This window comes from Eleutherodactylus coqui, chromosome 1, assembly GCF_035609145.1.
Source record: "Eleutherodactylus coqui strain aEleCoq1 chromosome 1, aEleCoq1.hap1, whole genome shotgun sequence".
Lineage (NCBI taxonomy): Eukaryota > Metazoa > Chordata > Amphibia > Anura > Eleutherodactylidae > Eleutherodactylus > Eleutherodactylus coqui.
The window spans coordinates 482,347,676-482,364,841 of NC_089837.1; the positions used below are offsets into that span (position 1 = coordinate 482,347,676).

The 17,166-nt window shown below is 41.0% G+C and overlaps 1 protein-coding gene across 1 annotated transcript; it reads left to right on the plus strand.

Annotated features, from left to right (window-relative positions):
* The first annotated feature begins 1,162 nt into the window (after positions 1-1,162).
* On the plus strand, positions 1,163-10,690 carry WNT1 (Wnt family member 1). Its single transcript, XM_066594063.1, has 4 exons — positions 1,163-1,263; positions 6,804-7,063; positions 7,444-7,709; positions 10,199-10,690. The coding sequence occupies exons 1-4, from the start codon at positions 1,163-1,165 to the stop codon at positions 10,688-10,690; spliced, it is 1,119 nt and encodes a 372-aa protein (XP_066450160.1).
* Positions 10,691-17,166: the final 6,476 nt, after the last annotated feature.

Genomic DNA, 17,166 nt, shown 5'->3' on the forward strand with positions numbered 1-17,166 from the left:
ATTCTTTTAGGACGGGAACATTGTGGTCTTTAAGGGGTTAAACGTATACATTTAATTAGAGGGGGTTCTCTCATGACACGAGAAACACATGTTAATACTGACATAATGTACTGTTATCGCTGGTGGTCAATGTACTTCCTGCACAAGATGGCAATGTAAGTCCCTGCCTGGCTAAAAAGCGGACACAGCACATTGGTAACAGAAGCATAAACCAAAATGACGTTTCTAAAGCAGCTGCCAAAGAAGCAAAAGTTAAAAAAAAATCAGAAGGGAAAAAAGCCACTAGAGAAACCTCAGAGATGCTGAGCTCCCAGAGTAGCCTCAACGTGTAGCAGCCTCTAATGTCTGTGTGATAGGATATTCCAGGAAGGGGAGAGGCAAAAAAAGACTGTGTGGGATCTGCTGGACAAATAATAAGACCTGCACAGTGCACAGAGCCGGGACAGAACCTGGTGTCTGTCAATAAACATGCACATAGGAGGCTCCGCAGAACTTCGGCTCCGCACATCCCATAGGTACTGGCTTTGCAACCAAAGATATTGCATTGTGACGGAGAACATGCACTAGATGGTTTTGTTGAGTTACTGGAGGAACACAAAAAGCTCCCTCTGGCTCTGATTTTTTTTTTTCACCATAGTTGAAGAAGTAAAATCTGAAGATGTGGGGGTGGGAGGATTGCCCCCTCTGTGTTGGATTTAGTGGCTGTCATGCAGAGAAGGATTGGGGAGGAATTGTACAATGACTGAGCTGGTCTCTATGGCCATTAAGGGTATTAATCTCTCTCTCCACCTTCTTTCTCTTTGGCCTCCTCTGATGGAAAGACAGCTCCTGACCGCTGTGTCACCTACTCAGTAGGGGCAGAACATGTCCCTGGTTCCTCATTGTTAGCATAAGCTGAGGTCTACTTTTTCAGTGCTGGCTGGGATCTTGTCTTCAATTTTCCATTACATCTTCTCACGACTCACCTCCATAGCAACATACTTTTTTTTTTCTTTGGGACACCAGAAATATTGAAAACTCCAAATTGAATGAAACATACCTCAAAGTACTTCTTGACATTGAGTAGACCACATCTGTAGTGCCCTCAAGTGCACCTGAAGTGAAGCCTCCAGTCATTCGGTCCATCCTGCAGAAGAACCACCTGCTTGAATCCACTGCAGCTATGAGGATCCTCACTTTCCTGGTCGGCCTCAAGACTTTATGGGTTTTGGCATTCTCCTCCTTGTCCAATACGATGGCTGTGAATAACAGCGGCAAATGGTGGTGAGTGGTCCTTGCTGTGGTCCTGTGCACCGTTCGTAGGAACTCCGGCAATAATAAGGATAAAATGTTATACAGAGGTGTGCCAAAAAATTGCATCACATGCTCAATTCGGCGTTTCATACTGAAAACAATAAGTGAGCAGCAGAGAACCTCCGTGAACTGTTGTAAAAGTTTTTTTTTTCATTAAATTTGAATTAATTTTTTTTTTTAAATTCTATTATTTCTAACAGTTTTATGCTGCTTACTTACTGTTTTCAGTAGCAAACACCGATTGCAGCAGATGATGCAATTTTTTTGCACACCCCTGTATATCTGTTTGCTTAGAAATGTCTAGTTTTACATGTTTAGACTGGGAATATTTTCAAAAAACATCATGTGGCATTGCTTTTATTCTGTATGTTTGTTAGGTTGGTGTTTTTTATTTAATGCAAACTTTCAACTCTGACTTGTTTAACTATTACATGGTGTTTACTAACTATTTAGTAACTATGTTTAGTAGCTATTAGTGTCTGATAATGCAGTCTGCAGCAAGTCCATCTACACATACTGTACCACTCTGCAGCCATATGATCTATTCATTGCATTGCACCTGCTCTGAGAGTTGTGGACTGCATACATCCTGTATAGTAGGGCAGATAGCTTGTAGCTTACTTATGTGTATTATAGCTAGGGATTACATGTATATACGCTATATAACTATTGTCTATCTAAGGCTGGGTTCACATCTGTGTTGGAGCCTCCGGTTGGAGGTTCTATTGCAGATCCGGCACAAAATACCGGAAGAAATAGCGCTTTTTCTTCCGGTAAAATGCTGGACTGCTGAGCAGAAGCTGAACGGAACACATTATAGTCAATGGGATCCGTTCGGCGCCGTTCTGTTCCGTCATTTGATGGATCCAGTCGGCCGTAGGGATTCCAGTTTCCTGCTATGGAATCCCCGCCGCAGATGTAAAACCACCTGTAATTGGTATAACTTCACCTTATACCATATTAATGCATGTATACTTCACCCCTTAGCCTTATTCTAATCATCGTTACAGTGATTTACTTAATATAAGCTGGTCTATAAAAATGCTCAGGCTAAGCGCACGCTTGCGTAAAAAAAATACGTCCGTGTTACCTTCGCAAAAACCGAATTTTTTCCTACGTGTGCAGCTCCGTGCAGCCGTCTATGCAATCCATGTGTCAGTTTTCTCTGTATGCCATGTTTTTTCACATCCGCAAAAAAACGAAGCAAGTCCAATTCTTTTTTTCAGCATTTAAAAAAAAAACGGACAACACATCCGTGTGATAGACGTTTTTTCTCTCTCTCCATTGGTGTGAATGGATGAATTTTGTCCCTAAACAGATCAGAATAGGTCATGCGATGAGTTTTTTAGGCAAGTCCATGACTGTGTAGAAAATCTTATTAGTATGTGTTACAGCATAGAATAACATGGGTCCAAATATCCTTCTGCAGTCCTTTTTTTTAACGGACTACACACGGATGAAAAAAGCAGTGGTGTGCCGAAGCCTAAAATGTCTAATATTATGCTACGGTAGTACAACACATGCATAGAGTAGGTGGATGTAGTACCATGGCTCTAACATTACAGACTCCTAGAGTCTGTTATACAGTATGCACTTGCACTATTACCAATATAGCTCCTAAGGTGCTTCTGATATAAATGTACAAGCATAGTTTTTGGATTATATATAATAGGTATATCAGTTCTACTCACCCAATATACAGCCAATATACCTCTGCATTGTACCTACCTGTGTCTGATATTAACATGCATAAGCCATCACACTCTTAGATCTGTACTCAGAGATTCAGTGGAGCTAACCTGCACCTAATATAATCATATCATCTATTACCTTGTTACATATAATAGTGCTTGTATCATAGGACCCCTCACCTGTAATCAAGGTAACAGTCCATTACATCTAGGACTTATTTTATTCCGAGTAATGTCCTAATAAAGGGCTAAAATCAACGATAGTATTAAAATTAAAGGCTCAAATGATACAATAGAATGTAATATATATAATAATGATACAATTAAATTACAGCCATTTCTATTAGTTACACAGACCACCGCCTACTGAATGGCTTGATATGTGATCTGCATAAATTATAGCACTCTGGTTTATTTTCCAGTATTTACCTAGCCAACCTCATATTAAAATAACGGCTCAATTACAAAAATGTATTTTCGGTCCGTATTACGCGCTTATTTTTTACACGTTTTATACGAACTGCATAAACGCCATTGACTTGCATTGGGGTATTTAATCATGTGTTTTTCACGCACGTAAAAATAATTGCTGCATGTCCTATTTTGTTGGTATTGTGCACACAAAACACCCAAGTCTAGTGGGTGTGCAAAATACGCAGTGAGTATGCATGCTACATGTTGCTTGAAAACAGTATGAAAAAAGGTTAAACGATTTTGCCTTCTTGCTTTTTTGGCGCGCGTAAAAAACACAGTGAAAACGGATGCAGCGTGCACGTGAAAGAAAAGGTATACGTGTCAAACATGCAGCAAAAAAACATACACATGCATTAAAAAAGCTGCATTTACAGACTGAGGACGCCTTCAGACAAGCAAATTCCAAAATACACTTGCTCCAGCGCAACTTTTTTTGCGAAGAGAACAAGTGTTCTTTGTGTGAGTGCCTGCGCAAATACTGTGCGTATTTGCGCAGGCACCGTTAGTTCACATGAGCGGAGGAAACACCCCTCCCTGATTTAAATGGCTATTAAGCCAAAAGAGGTGCCAGTGTTTGCAGGTATGCGCTGTGTCTTGTGCATACCCGTGCGTACCTGCACATTTGCGCACCTCCCATAGACTTATATGGGGCTCTGTGGCACGCACAAAATAGAGCAGATCCTATTTTTTTGCGCCTTGGAGAACCGCGCCCAAGAAAAAGAAGTGAGAAGGAACCTATTGAAATAAATGGGTTCTGTTCTCCACGGTTTGCGAGCAGGAATTTTCTGCACACAGAAACTTGCTAAAATACGCTCGTCTGAAGGAGCTCTGAGGCCTTCACAGGGGTGTACGTGCGCACACAAAAATTGCATTCGCGATACTCAGACAATAGAACCCATTGATTTCTATGGACTCGTTCACGTTCCTTTTCTTTTTTTTGCGTGCAAGAAAAAGGCCCCCACAGAAGTCTATGGAGGGTGTGCAAATGCACAATGGGGGGGAAAAGAGCACGCCATAGCCATTTAAATCAGGATGGTGAAGGTGTCCTGCGCCCATGTGAATATGCCCTGCGTGTGCAAGAAAGTACAGTAAAATGCACAAATACGCACGCATAAGTGCTTTTTTTACAGCGCAAATGTTTTGAGGCACACGCAAAAATACATATTGCCTATGTGAAGCTGCCCTGAATATACATACACCTATGTGAATGAGGCCTGATTGTATGGTTTGTTATCTCATCTATATGTTATGGAAAATGAATGAATGAATAAATGAATGAACTGCATACTGTTGAACATGAGGCACATGACACACACATGACTACAGGGGGTTGAAGAGCCACATAACTGCATGCCACTCTTCTAGTAATCTTTTATTAGCCTCATGTGGCACAGAGTGCGAAGACAGCAGAAATGCAGTCCTAGGCTCTTACTCCCGACCTGAAGGTTGTGAGTTCAATCCCTGTGTGGTTCAGGTAGTCGGCTCAAGGTTGACCTAGCCTTTCATCCTTCCGAGGTTTTTTTTCATTTTCTTACTTTATATCTATATTGTTCAGACCTTATTTTATCATTGTTGCACTTTATCATAATACATTTTAGGGCAAAAAACTGACGTGCGCATGCAATAATACGCTGTCCGCTGCGGAGGGTATTAGCGAAGAACCAGAGTTTTGGGGCTTTTTTTTAGACTATACAAACTCCATGCTATTAACGGGCAAGAATACCGCTAATGCAAACGAAACCATTGAAATCCATGGTTTCGCTGCGTCCCGTTATGTAGCCATGATTTTCACGGCCGCATAACGGGACAGAATCTGTTTAACTGCAAGACTTTGAACTGCAGATTGAACCTGTCCTCATACTCCGCACCAGGGAGGGTTTCATATGAACTGTTTCATTAGGTGAAGCCACAAAGCAGCCATACTATGAATTATGTGAAATCACAATCTCCACTTCCCTTGCTTGCCCCATCAATCGATATGCATGTAAACCACATCCATGGTAACACAACACTGTGACTTACACGTCCGCATGCACATGAGACAGCCATGTGGTTGCCCAACGTGTAAACAGCCGGAAAGCCGAGGTGATACTTATAATAGTTCTGTGATTACAGAGTGTGGTCGTCCAAGTATAACGAGACATTTGTAGGCTCTTAACAGCCCGCACAGACATATTTGCATAAAGAATGCAGAAAATGTATAGAAAACATATCTGCGTATTGCCATGGAACACAACACTCTGCTCAGTCTACAGATGGGACAAATTGTAACTCCATTGTGATAGCAGAGTTAACCCATTAAAAAAACTATTGTTCTCTTATAGAGATGAGCGAGCATACTCGCTAAGGACAATTACTCGATCGAGCATTGCCCTTAGCGAGTACCTGCCTGCTCGGAAGAAAAGGTTCGGCTGTCGACGTGGGTGAGATTTGAGTTGCGGCAGTGAGCAGGGGGGAGTGGGGGGAGAGAGGCAGAGAGAGATCTCCCTCCGTTCCTCTCCGCTCTCTCCCGCTGCCGGCAGCCGAACCTTTTCTTACGAGCGGGCAGGTAGTCGCTAAGGGCAATGCTCGATCGAGTAATTGCCCTAAGTGAGTATGCTCGCTCATCTCTATTCTCTTATCATAACATAACAAAACTCATTGTAAAGTAATTCAAAGTGTTAAGAAACCACCGAGAAGTCCCATTAAGGGCTTCTTCAGACAAGCGTATTTGGGCGCATGTTTGCGCACATAAAATCTACACGCCCAATGCATAGAGAATAGAAATCATTGATGTCAATGGGGACGTTCTCATGAACATGTTTTTTGTGTGTGTGCAGAAAACAATAGGACCTGCTCTATATTTGTGTGCCCCAATAGAAGTCTATGGGAGAAGCGCAGATGTGCACTCAATATGCACTCAAATTGCTGATCAACTCTGGGACAAAACCAACACATCTGGACCTCATTAGGCTACATAGCCATTTAAATCCCAGCAATGGGGTGTCGCGCCAATCTGAACTGGCCCTCCGGGCGCAAAAACTACAGTGCTATGTGCCCATGCAAATCTACCTAATTAAACCTTGTCCAAGGTGCAATAATGTTGTACTGAAGTGCGCGCAATTGTGCATACGCTCGTCTGAAGCTGCCTTAAGAGTCAGGCTAAAGTGTAAGGGCCCTTTTACACGGAACAATCATCATTCAGATTCTCAGTGGATAACGGAAATTTGAACAATGATTGCTCAGTGTAAATGCACCGACCGAAGAGCGAGCGATAATTCGTTTGCTTATAAATGTGATTTAAAAGAAAAATAATTGATTGCTGCTTACTCTCTCCCGTTGTCTAACACTCTGTGTATCTTTCAGGGGTATAATAAACATAGCTTCCAATGGAAACGTGCTCCCAGGATCAGACGTAGGCCCAGTTCCTCTTGTGTTAGATCCAAGTCTTCAACTTTTGAGTAGAAGACAAAGACGTCTAATTCGCCAAAACCCAGGCATCCTACAAAGCATTACACGTGGGCTTCTCAGCGCCATCCGAGAATGCAAGTGGCAATTCCGAAACCGTCGTTGGAACTGTCCTACTGGACCTGGAAATCAGGTGTTTGGCAAAATAATTAACCGAGGTAAGGAACAAAAGGTAGAAATGCAGAAATAGTGAGTGAAATATTGCCTGTTCGACTTTGTAATGCACTCAAGGAACATTGAATCTCAAGTTCATCTTACATCTACATGCTGAGCATTGGAATGTTGCCTGTTGCCTATGAAAAGTTGCTCCAAGTTGGGTTCAGACGGACTGCATAGTCTTCTTTAAGGGAATTAATGAAGGCAAATTCCGAAAAAAAATAACTATGAGCCTCTAGAATATCTCTTTTGATGAGATTAGCAGCTCTTTGATCAGGCTGCAGTATTATAAATGCACTAGAGATTTAATGAATGTGAAATGTGTATATATATATATATATATATATATATGGACATTAATAGTTTTCTCCATCTATTGCAGGCTGCAGGGAGACAGCTTTTGTGTTCGCTATCACTAGCGCTGGTGTAACTCATTCTGTGGCTCGTTCCTGTTCAGAGGGTACTATTGAATCCTGCTCATGTGATTACCGGCGCCGCGGCCCTGGAGGACCAGACTGGCACTGGGGAGGCTGCAGTGACAACATTGAATTTGGAAGGTTCATAGGAAAAGAGTTTGTTGATTCCAGTGAAAGAGGGAGAGACCTAAAGTATTTGGTGAACTTACACAATAACCAAGCGGGCAGAATGGTAAGTTTAAGGTTTTGCAGTGTTATTGATTTCACTGGATCTGATTTCATGGAAATTCATTATACATTCTGATTAGCCAGAACATTTAAATCACTGACAGTGAATTAGGCCGTGCGAGTTTTGTGTGTTGCGATACATGGAAATAGAACCCATTGTTTTCAATGTCAGCACTGCAGTACAAACATGGATACAGAGCAGAAGCTGTTGCTCCAATCCCTGTGCAGTGGCTGATGCCTGTAATTGCAGGCTGGGGTTTCATTAAAATCAATAGGAGCTGCACCTGCGGTTACAAGCGCCAGCCACTACACAGGGGTTGTAGCAGTAGTTTCATCTCTGTACCCTCTCTGTACCCCTGTGTGTTGTGGCGCTGATAGCAGACACCCGATCGGTTGATTGTCCAGGATCCTGAGCAGCAGACCCCAGTTGATCAACTATTGATGACCTATCCTGAGTAAAGGACATTATTAGTAGTACCGTATTTCCCCCAAAATAAGACATACCCTGATAATAAGGCTTACCCTGATTTTCAAAGAGGGCTTGGAATATAAGCCCTACCCCAACAATAAGCCCTAGCTACTCTACATGAAAAAAGAAATCAAAACTCACCTAGCAGGCGCCATTCAGGTCCCTCCCACTGGGCTGCTGCACTCTGTGCAGTCCTCCATGCCGATGAAGCTACGGAGCTGACGGAGCTTGAATACCCCACCTCCCGCAAGCGATTGCTTTGATTGATTCAGGAGCACCGCCTGAGCCAATTAGAACTGGCGCTCGATGAACCAATAGCAGCCATTCATTGAATTACATCATTGAATGGCTGTGATTGGTTCATTGAGTGCCAGCTTTCATAGAATCATAGAATGGTAGAGTTGGAAGGGACCCCATTCTGATAAACTTTCTACCATCCTGGTATTACACTAAAGCCATTTATGTGAACGGCCATGCTGTACTACTACATTGTTCCTGCAGCAACCTTGACTTCCTCCTATCAAATTAAATTAAATTTATCACCGGGGGTGCCGAGACCGAGACTTGAGGAGATCAGCTAATTGCCCGATCCCTTGCATTCTGGGAGGGGTTTTGCACCTTGGCACAAAGTCTTTAAAAGATCTGCTGCTAACGTCTTGGTGCCGTAGGACACTTTTATAGAGTCTATACCTCCATTGGTTAGACCTGTTTTTACTGCTCGAGGTGAACTTACCCAATATTAGGCAAGTAGTTATAAAGTTATGGTTAATTGGCTTATGTAGTAGTCACAGTATTATGATTCACTCTACTCTGTCTTAACCACTGAAGGTATCAGACTGTGTAAGAACACACTACTTTGAGGAGAATGGTATGATCCATGTCACGGCACCAGTTTCTTTTGAGTCTGGGGTTTGTTTCCGGGGTGACGTCCCAATGTCTACTTTTGATTCTGGGATGTGTCTGCTGATGTATTCATGCTTTTTTCAGTCCTGTATTTCGAAGCTTAAACTTCTGCCTTCAGCTGTTTAGCTAAAGAGCTGACATGGATAATTGACAACCCAGCCAGTTAGCAACTTTATCGGAGTTGTTTGACTGATGAATTGGCTGGGATTATTGACAGACCAGTCAGCAACTTTCTTATGCCATTTAAACCAACCCTCCTTGGAGATGGTGCCGGTTATATTCCTTGCATTCTGGCCCGGTCAGGACTTTCAGCATACCTGTTTGATTGTCTTGAACTCGTTACATTATAGTCTGTTGTCAGATTGTCTGTTTGTCCTGAGCTGCGCATGCAGTTCTTATGTAATCCTTTGTCTGATCCTCCAGTTTATCTCTGCCGTTGAACTTTGCGATGAGAAAGTAGTTTGGTTGCCCTTGTCGGGGTGAGTGCTCCGCTTCGTGGTGGATCCAATAGGGGAGGTTCAGGGGGTTGCATTTGCTGTTCTCTGCCATCATCTGTCTAGTCCTGTGTTTAGCAAGCCTTACTACCCTTGTGTCCAGTCCTCCATAGTTATCAGATGTATTTGGAAATGCTGGTCATAGTAAATTTCCCCCACAGTTCTAAGAAAATCTGATCCAGAATAGTTATTTTATGGCCAGTGCAGAAATTTACTAAAATAGACATATTAGGAGTGGTGACTGATCCCCTTTAAATGTTATTAGTTGGAAGACATTACATACTTTTAAAAATGTTGATTCATGCAAGATGTGTTAATGCATAGCTCTTAATTATTTTAGGGAAGTTTCAGATCTTCGTTGGAACCTTCATTTGGAGGTTCCATCGCAGATCCAGCACAAAATACCGGAAAAAAAAAGTGCTGGCCAGCTGAGCGGAAACCAAACGGACCCCATTATAGTCAATGGGGTCCATTCGGCGCTGTTCGGTTCAGTCCTAAGACGGAGCCATTCAGCCAAGGGATTCCCCTTTCTTGCTCCCTGAACGGAGTAGAAAAGCGGAACCCCTGCCGTAGATGTGAAACCACCCTTACTGCAATGTTAAAGGATTTTTTTCTTATGTATTGTAGACTGTGATGACGGAAATGCGCCAGGAATGCAAGTGTCATGGAATGTCAGGATCCTGCTCGCTTCGTACCTGCTGGATGCGTCTTCCTCCATTTCGGGCAGTGGGGGATGCTTTGAAAGATCGCTTTGATGGTGCCTCCAAAGTCACATATAGTAACAATGGCAGCAACCGTGGAAGTTCTCGTAGTGACCTCCCCCATCTGGAACCTGAGAACCCTTCTCATGCAATGCCTTCTTCTAGAGATTTGGTGTACTTTGAGAAGTCTCCAAACTTCTGCAGCCCAAGCGAAAAGACTGGGACCCCAGGTACAACAGGGCGAATATGCAACAGCACCTCTTTAGGTCTGGATGGTTGTGAACTTCTATGCTGTGGCCGAGGTTATAGGAGTCGAGCTGAAAAAGTTACGGAGAGGTGTCACTGCACCTTTCACTGGTGTTGTCATGTCACCTGTTTGAACTGCACTACCACACAGATAGTCCATGAATGCTTGTGAAGTTCACTCCATTATCCTCAGCACCGAGTATACCACCACTTTGAGTTGCCTGGTTGGGAGTAGCGGAAGTGCGACTACAGGTCAAGGAAATAGCACTGGGGCATGGACACTCTGAAAGGCTGGTATTGCACACAGAATAAATCAGGGACATGAGATACTACTTTACGGTAACTTATAAGTGATGCACAGCTTGGAGTTCTGCAGTCTCCTCTTACAAAATGATCCATAAATCCATGGTGCCATGAAGAACTGTATAGTACACTAAGTCAATGTATATATATTGTAGAGTTGTTCAGCTAGCACTGATAATCCTGCACTGATAAGAGTATTATTTGCTTAACCTCACATACCTTATACATTAAGGATTCATGCCAAACCAAGGTACCTCAACAGAAATAATATAAATTACTGAAGCAAAGCAGATGCCGTCCTGCTATGCAGAAGAACAACACATAGACTCAATAGCAAGGTGTGATGGTTTCTCAAGGCCAAAAATCCCCGTTTATGGCTTACAAGGCCCCAAAGTTATTCATAGTCCAATCAATCTTCCGTCGCTAGTCTCATGATACTGTCAACAGTATCACAGCCTGTGTTATGAAGGAGAGGTGCTAAGAAGATTAAATCTAACAAAGCCTGTATGTTAGAGATCGAGGGCCTCCCAAGAAACTCATCTCAGGATAATGGTGAAGAGAGCCATGGAAGTGAAGATAGGCAAAGAATGAGCTGCTCAAAGCAACTGCAATTCCTAGTAGAAGTAAATGCTACTTTAAAACATGAATGAATATTTGTCAAGAAGAAGCACAGTGACAGAATACCCACTGGGAATAATATTAGGATGTGAATATGACAAAGGGCGTTTTATTTACTTACTCAGCTGGATAAGTGGTGGGAACAAAAATGAAGATGCCGAGTTCCCAATATCTGTTCTTCACAGGCCTTGTTTAGGGAACGGGCCAAATTGTTGCCCTCTATGGTGGGCCAAGCACCAAAGAACTCGTAAGCAGAAGAAATTAAGATTTGTCACGTAAAGCCGGTAGTTTTAAGGGATTTCATTTTAACACAAAGGCACAAGTTTTTCTATAAATGCACTTTTAAAATTGCAAAATGTATTTTTTTTCAATTCCTTATACCAAGCAGCTAGAGTTTATAGCGGACAAAGGACACCTACTTTTCCATAGTTAGGGGAGGGGAATTGGATAATTCCACCATACTGAAGCCAACTGCAGCCTTGGGGAATTGACTATAACAAGGCATGAGACTCATTATGTCAATAAAATAGGTCTCCCCACCACTACAGAATCCTTCCAGATTTGGGTTATATTACTACAGTTAGATTTTATTTTTAGATACTTTGAATCATATTTTTATGGTCATTCTTTATATTTTCTTTTTTCATTCATCTTCTTTTATTGAAGTGACCCTCCAGTTTCGGGACAAAATTCTATGCCTGGCCCAAAGGGTGGAGGTGATTGATTACCTGTAGATGATATGATATTTTCGTCAATTCTTCCATTCCGTGGATTCTGGATGCTGTTTTCAGGCAGCCAAGTTGGCCTCTGCCATTTTTGACTACACTATGCGCTGCTATCAGTTCTCTATTAAATAAGAACTACTAAAAGGCCCTTTATTATACATAAAAATTTAAGGGAAGTTTTTATTTGCTTACTTCGTATTACTTTGTCCTTATCTAACATTATCAGTTCTGTGAGCTGGTGGATCAGCGCTATTACCATATTTTTCGGACTATAAGATGCACCTGACTATAAGAGGCATCCAAGTTTAGACAACAGAAAATAGGATGAAAATATTTTACTAATTGAGCCTTTTCTGGTGGGCTTAAGAAGTGGGTGGGCCCTTATAGTAATCGTGCCCATTCTCAGTGGCCTCTATAGTAATTGGCCCCTACAGTAATCATGCCCTTTCTCAGTGGCCCGCAGTAGAATTAGTGGCCCCCTAGTGATATCAATAGTAGTAGTAGTGGCTCGCAGTAGTAATAGCGGCCTCCAGTGCTAATAGTACCACCAGTAGTAATAATAATATTGCCCCCCATAGCTCCAGTTTGGCCGCCACTGATTATCAGAGACTCTGACCCTTGACCTCTCCCCACAGCATATGTGGTATTGCATGTCCTGTAAGCAGCACATATACTGGGTAAGGGGGTGGGGAGGGTCAGAGGTCAAAGTCTCCGATAATCAAGGCAGCTGGATTGGAGCTACAGAGTGAGCTAAAGTACTTCATGGTAGGGTTGGTGGTCATAATGATCATTTACAGCACAAAAGCTCTCTGCCTGATCATTATGGAAGTGGTCAGAAGGGTCTGGCATTGCTGGACCCTCCTGACATCGGACCAAAAGATGGACACACTTATTAGCAAATTATTTTCCTGCTAAAAAGTGTAACTTTTAATCCTAAAAATATGCTGTTATGTGGATGAAAATGACCATGTAAATCAATGCTACAATGCACATGTATGTGTTTTAAGAATTAGTCCAAACTTGGCCAGAAGAGAATACTTCTCTGAATGCCACAGCCAAGGTGGCTGGGAGTATGGAAACAGCTGAGCAGGCTGCAATATGCTGTTTTTGTAACTACCATAGAAGTGAATGGAAGTTATAGTAACATAGTATGTAAGGCCGAAAAAAGACACATGTTCAGCTTTTTGCCCCCCAATATTGATCCAGAGGAAGGCAAAAAAAAAAAACCCCAATGAAATAGAAGCCAATTCTCCCCATTTAAGGGGGAAAAAAATCCTTCCTGACTACACCATGTAGCACAGTTTTTGTTCCCAGGTTGTAATCCTTAGTTCCTGATGTCCTATGTCACAAACATTTACAAAATAACCATCAGTAACTATAAACTTTGGGTTTGTGGACAGAAAAACGATTTATTTGGAAAATTCCTATTGTTCAATAAACCTATGATTTTTTTTTTCTTTTTTCTTGTTTGCATAAAAACAGTGAACCTAATTCAAATCAAGTAGCATTAACATTTATCTGTTTATTTTCCTGGGAATTTAACGTAAGTTTTGTGTTGTTTAGGTCACATGTAACTGGTAATGTCCTTTTATTCAGTCATAACTTTGGTTTTGTACCAATTGAGGCGGCATCACACCTAATCATGGAAGATTAGAATGTATGATTGCCCATGGCACATGGATCTGTTTGTCTTTGCACATACTTGCAGGGCAGTGGGAAAACCAATGCACATACTTTTGCTTGTTTGATTATCTCCTGCAAACAACAGAAATTATGTTTCAGATTTCCAGGCAGCTCCGGACTTGCAAAAACAAATAGATGCATACAAACGTTTTTAATGCGTGCAGTGATTATGCTACATAGGATATAGGGGCGGGCCAACTAAAATACCAGCTTAGATGGTAGAAAAACAAAACTATGCCTCGATAAAAGCACATTGCCAGTTACATGTGACCTAGGGAACACAAAACTAGTGTTAAATTCCCCAGGAAAAAAAGGGAAATTTCTTTGTTATCTAGTTTTATCGGTGCACTGGAAGTGTTGCCAGTTTTCCATGCACAATAAATGGCCTTTTATAGCACTTCTATAAGTTCTTCTTTAGTGTTAAACCTGCATATGTTTATCTTGTGAAAGAGCTTGGGCACATAATGATTTATGTTATTTATCAGACTTATCGAAGCTTTTATAAAATATCTGATCTTATGCCACTGATTTTTTTAATTAGTTATGTTTTATCTAACATATTACTATAGTAAACAAAATTCAACCATGTATGTAAATCAGCAGAAAAAAAAAGTTAGTATGATATTGTATTCGTTATGTCAGAGTAATGTGGTATTTGTACACTGAATAGGTGGAGATTAATTTCTATAAGCATATCTTTCATCATACCACTAATGTACATTTGCATTGACTGTCTACCTATAGTGTAAATGATCAAACATAGAACATTACAATGATAAATGATGACATGACAAATACACCTACAACCAGGAAGGGCAAGAAGGGCATTTGCCTATGGGCTTCCGCCAACCACTTCTCTTTCCGGCCATTCCTAGATGGTTTTAGCTGTAATGGTTTGGAAAGATTTCAGCTGTACCTCAAACAATATAATTTTTTTTTTATGTGGCAGAAGAGCTGATTCTGCAGCTTTTACTAGTTGTTACCACTCATGGTTTGAGTTGGTTGAGAGTCCTACTCACCATCATAGATTACTGGAAAAAATCTAGAGACTGAGTGTGTATCGCTAATGTGCCACTGAGAGAAAGTGCTGAACACCTCTGGCCAATGGTGTACATAGTAGAGATGGGGCCCCATAAAAAAATTTAAATGGGCCCCCATAATGGTGTCCGGTTTTGCCACCCAGAACAGGAGCGACCAGTGTTTGTTTCCAATTCCATGCAAATTAAATGACCCTTGGGCCAGTTATCCACCTCCTTGTTTGCCAATAAAGCAATTCCTCTTTGGAGGAAGGTCCTGCATATGTTTTTACTACCCAGTAGCTAAAGGGATGGTGAAATTAGAGCTGGGGTCCCTGTCTTCAAGGTTCCTATAGAAGTCACATGGTCTGCCTCTGAGGTATGTACGCCCTTGTGTCTGGCTCTACGTAACTCTCTGCTGTACAAAGAATTAACACTATATACTCTTGGAAAAAGTTTCACTATTTTTTTGTTTGTTTGTCCATGGGCCTCCACCGGTTCTGACCGTGTAAGCATTATAAGAACATTATATAGTTTATGCTTTTGATTTGAATAAAAAAATTAAATAAATATTGTTATTTCTATAGCGCCAACTTATTCCGCAGCGCTTTCAAGTAATTTATTAATTACCCCCCCCACCAAGCTGGGTACTCATTTTACCGACCTCGGAACAATGGAAGGCTGAGTCAACCTTGACCTGGCTGCAGGGATTGAACTCGCAACCTTCAGATCGCGAGAGAGAGCTTAGGATGGCATTTCTGCTGCCTTAGCACTCTGCGCCACACGAGGCTCTATTTGAATAATATTATACATAAACATCAAAAATGTGCAGGTTTAAAGGGATTATATCATAAAAGAAAATGTTTACTAATTCTAACCAGATAGATAAACAAATGACATTTTTCTAATCGTTTTTAATTTTCTGATTGTAGCATTTTTTTTTATTCTGTTGTCTGTATATGACTAAGAGGGCAGCCATCTTGCTTGAACTGCATTTAACAGCATTTTGAGATCTGCTTTACAGCAGCTTCATGGGCCACTCACACAATGTACAGAAGCGGACCCACTGACTTGTATAGAGACTGTTCTAGACATGCTCTGTGACCTGTGTAGAGGTCATTGTGCAAGAAGGGGTACATAGTCACATCTTATCACCTATTGTGAATGGTGGACCCTGTATTATCTACATATAGGTGTTATCTTTCAGTGTAATCCTGCCTGTGATATTAGTGAAATGATCAGGAAGTGACAGACTAGTATTAGGCTCTATGGTCAGTGTGAAAAATTCAGGATTTAGGATTTTTTTTTATACAGATTGTAACTGAAAATTTAAAAGAAAAATCACCAAAAATTCTTAAAAATGTTATTTAACACAAAAATGCATTTTATAAAATAGATCATATTATATAATAAGATATTCCCTTTAAATCCTCTTGGAATGATCATTTTGCATTGAATGCAGTTATATTAACCACTTGACAATGTGCTTCAGGCTAGAGCTTGAACTGTGACTTTCATGGTGTTCTAAATCTGTTCATGACAAAGAACTTGTCAGAAGAATATATTGTTAAATTGTCATCGAGGGGTGGGTGGGGTGGGGGATTGAAACTATTACATAGGACTGAGTCACTTGCGAATTTCCAGTTAAAATGCGCATCAAGATTTATTTAGTTTTAAAGTTTTTTTTCTATTTTTTTTTTTCATTGGCTCCAGCAGTCGTCAATCAGGAAGTATGTGACATAGTAAAAATGGGGACTTTTGTCTAGAACATATTTTCCTTCACAATGTAACTCCCTCAACTGAACATATCAAGATGGAGAATATGGCCTGTGTTATATGTATATGGATATGATTGACGTGTGTTATTGACAAACATGGTTTATCATTGATGTCACTACTACTGTATCTGTCTGCTATAATAACCCAGATGTATTCTGGGGTCATCGTGCCTCTACTTTTAGATATCGGGTCTTTTCCTGATGTCACTTATTCAGCTGCTGCAGCATATGGTTTCTGTCTGACTATATTGCCAAATGAATGCCTTATTTGCTCTACTGTACTATACTATACTGTATAAATTAGCTGATATTTTTAGGGCATATTTAGAATTATATTTTGATGTAGATTCTCTCAATATTTACCTGTAAATAACCCTTCAGGTATTTGTGATTTGTAAATAAAACTATTTATTGTGACTACTTTTATATCCAAAAGCTATTGTGCATTATTTTATTTTGGGGGTAAAGCTTTCAGATCCCCCATCTTTCAGTGTGTGGCAATGAAATGATGTGTGTGTGCAAGTT

Excerpts from the sequence above, each read along its gene's own strand:
- WNT1 (XM_066594063.1), top strand. The coding sequence starts at position 1,163 with ATGAGGATCCTCACTTTCCTGGTCGGCCTCAAGACTTTATGGGTTTTG. Across the intron at positions 1,264-6,803 it reads AATAACAGCGGCAAATGGTG|GGGTATAATAAACATAGCTT; the intron begins GTGAGTGGTCCT and ends TGTATCTTTCAG. Across the intron at positions 7,710-10,198 it reads ATAACCAAGCGGGCAGAATG|ACTGTGATGACGGAAATGCG; the intron begins GTAAGTTTAAGG and ends TATGTATTGTAG.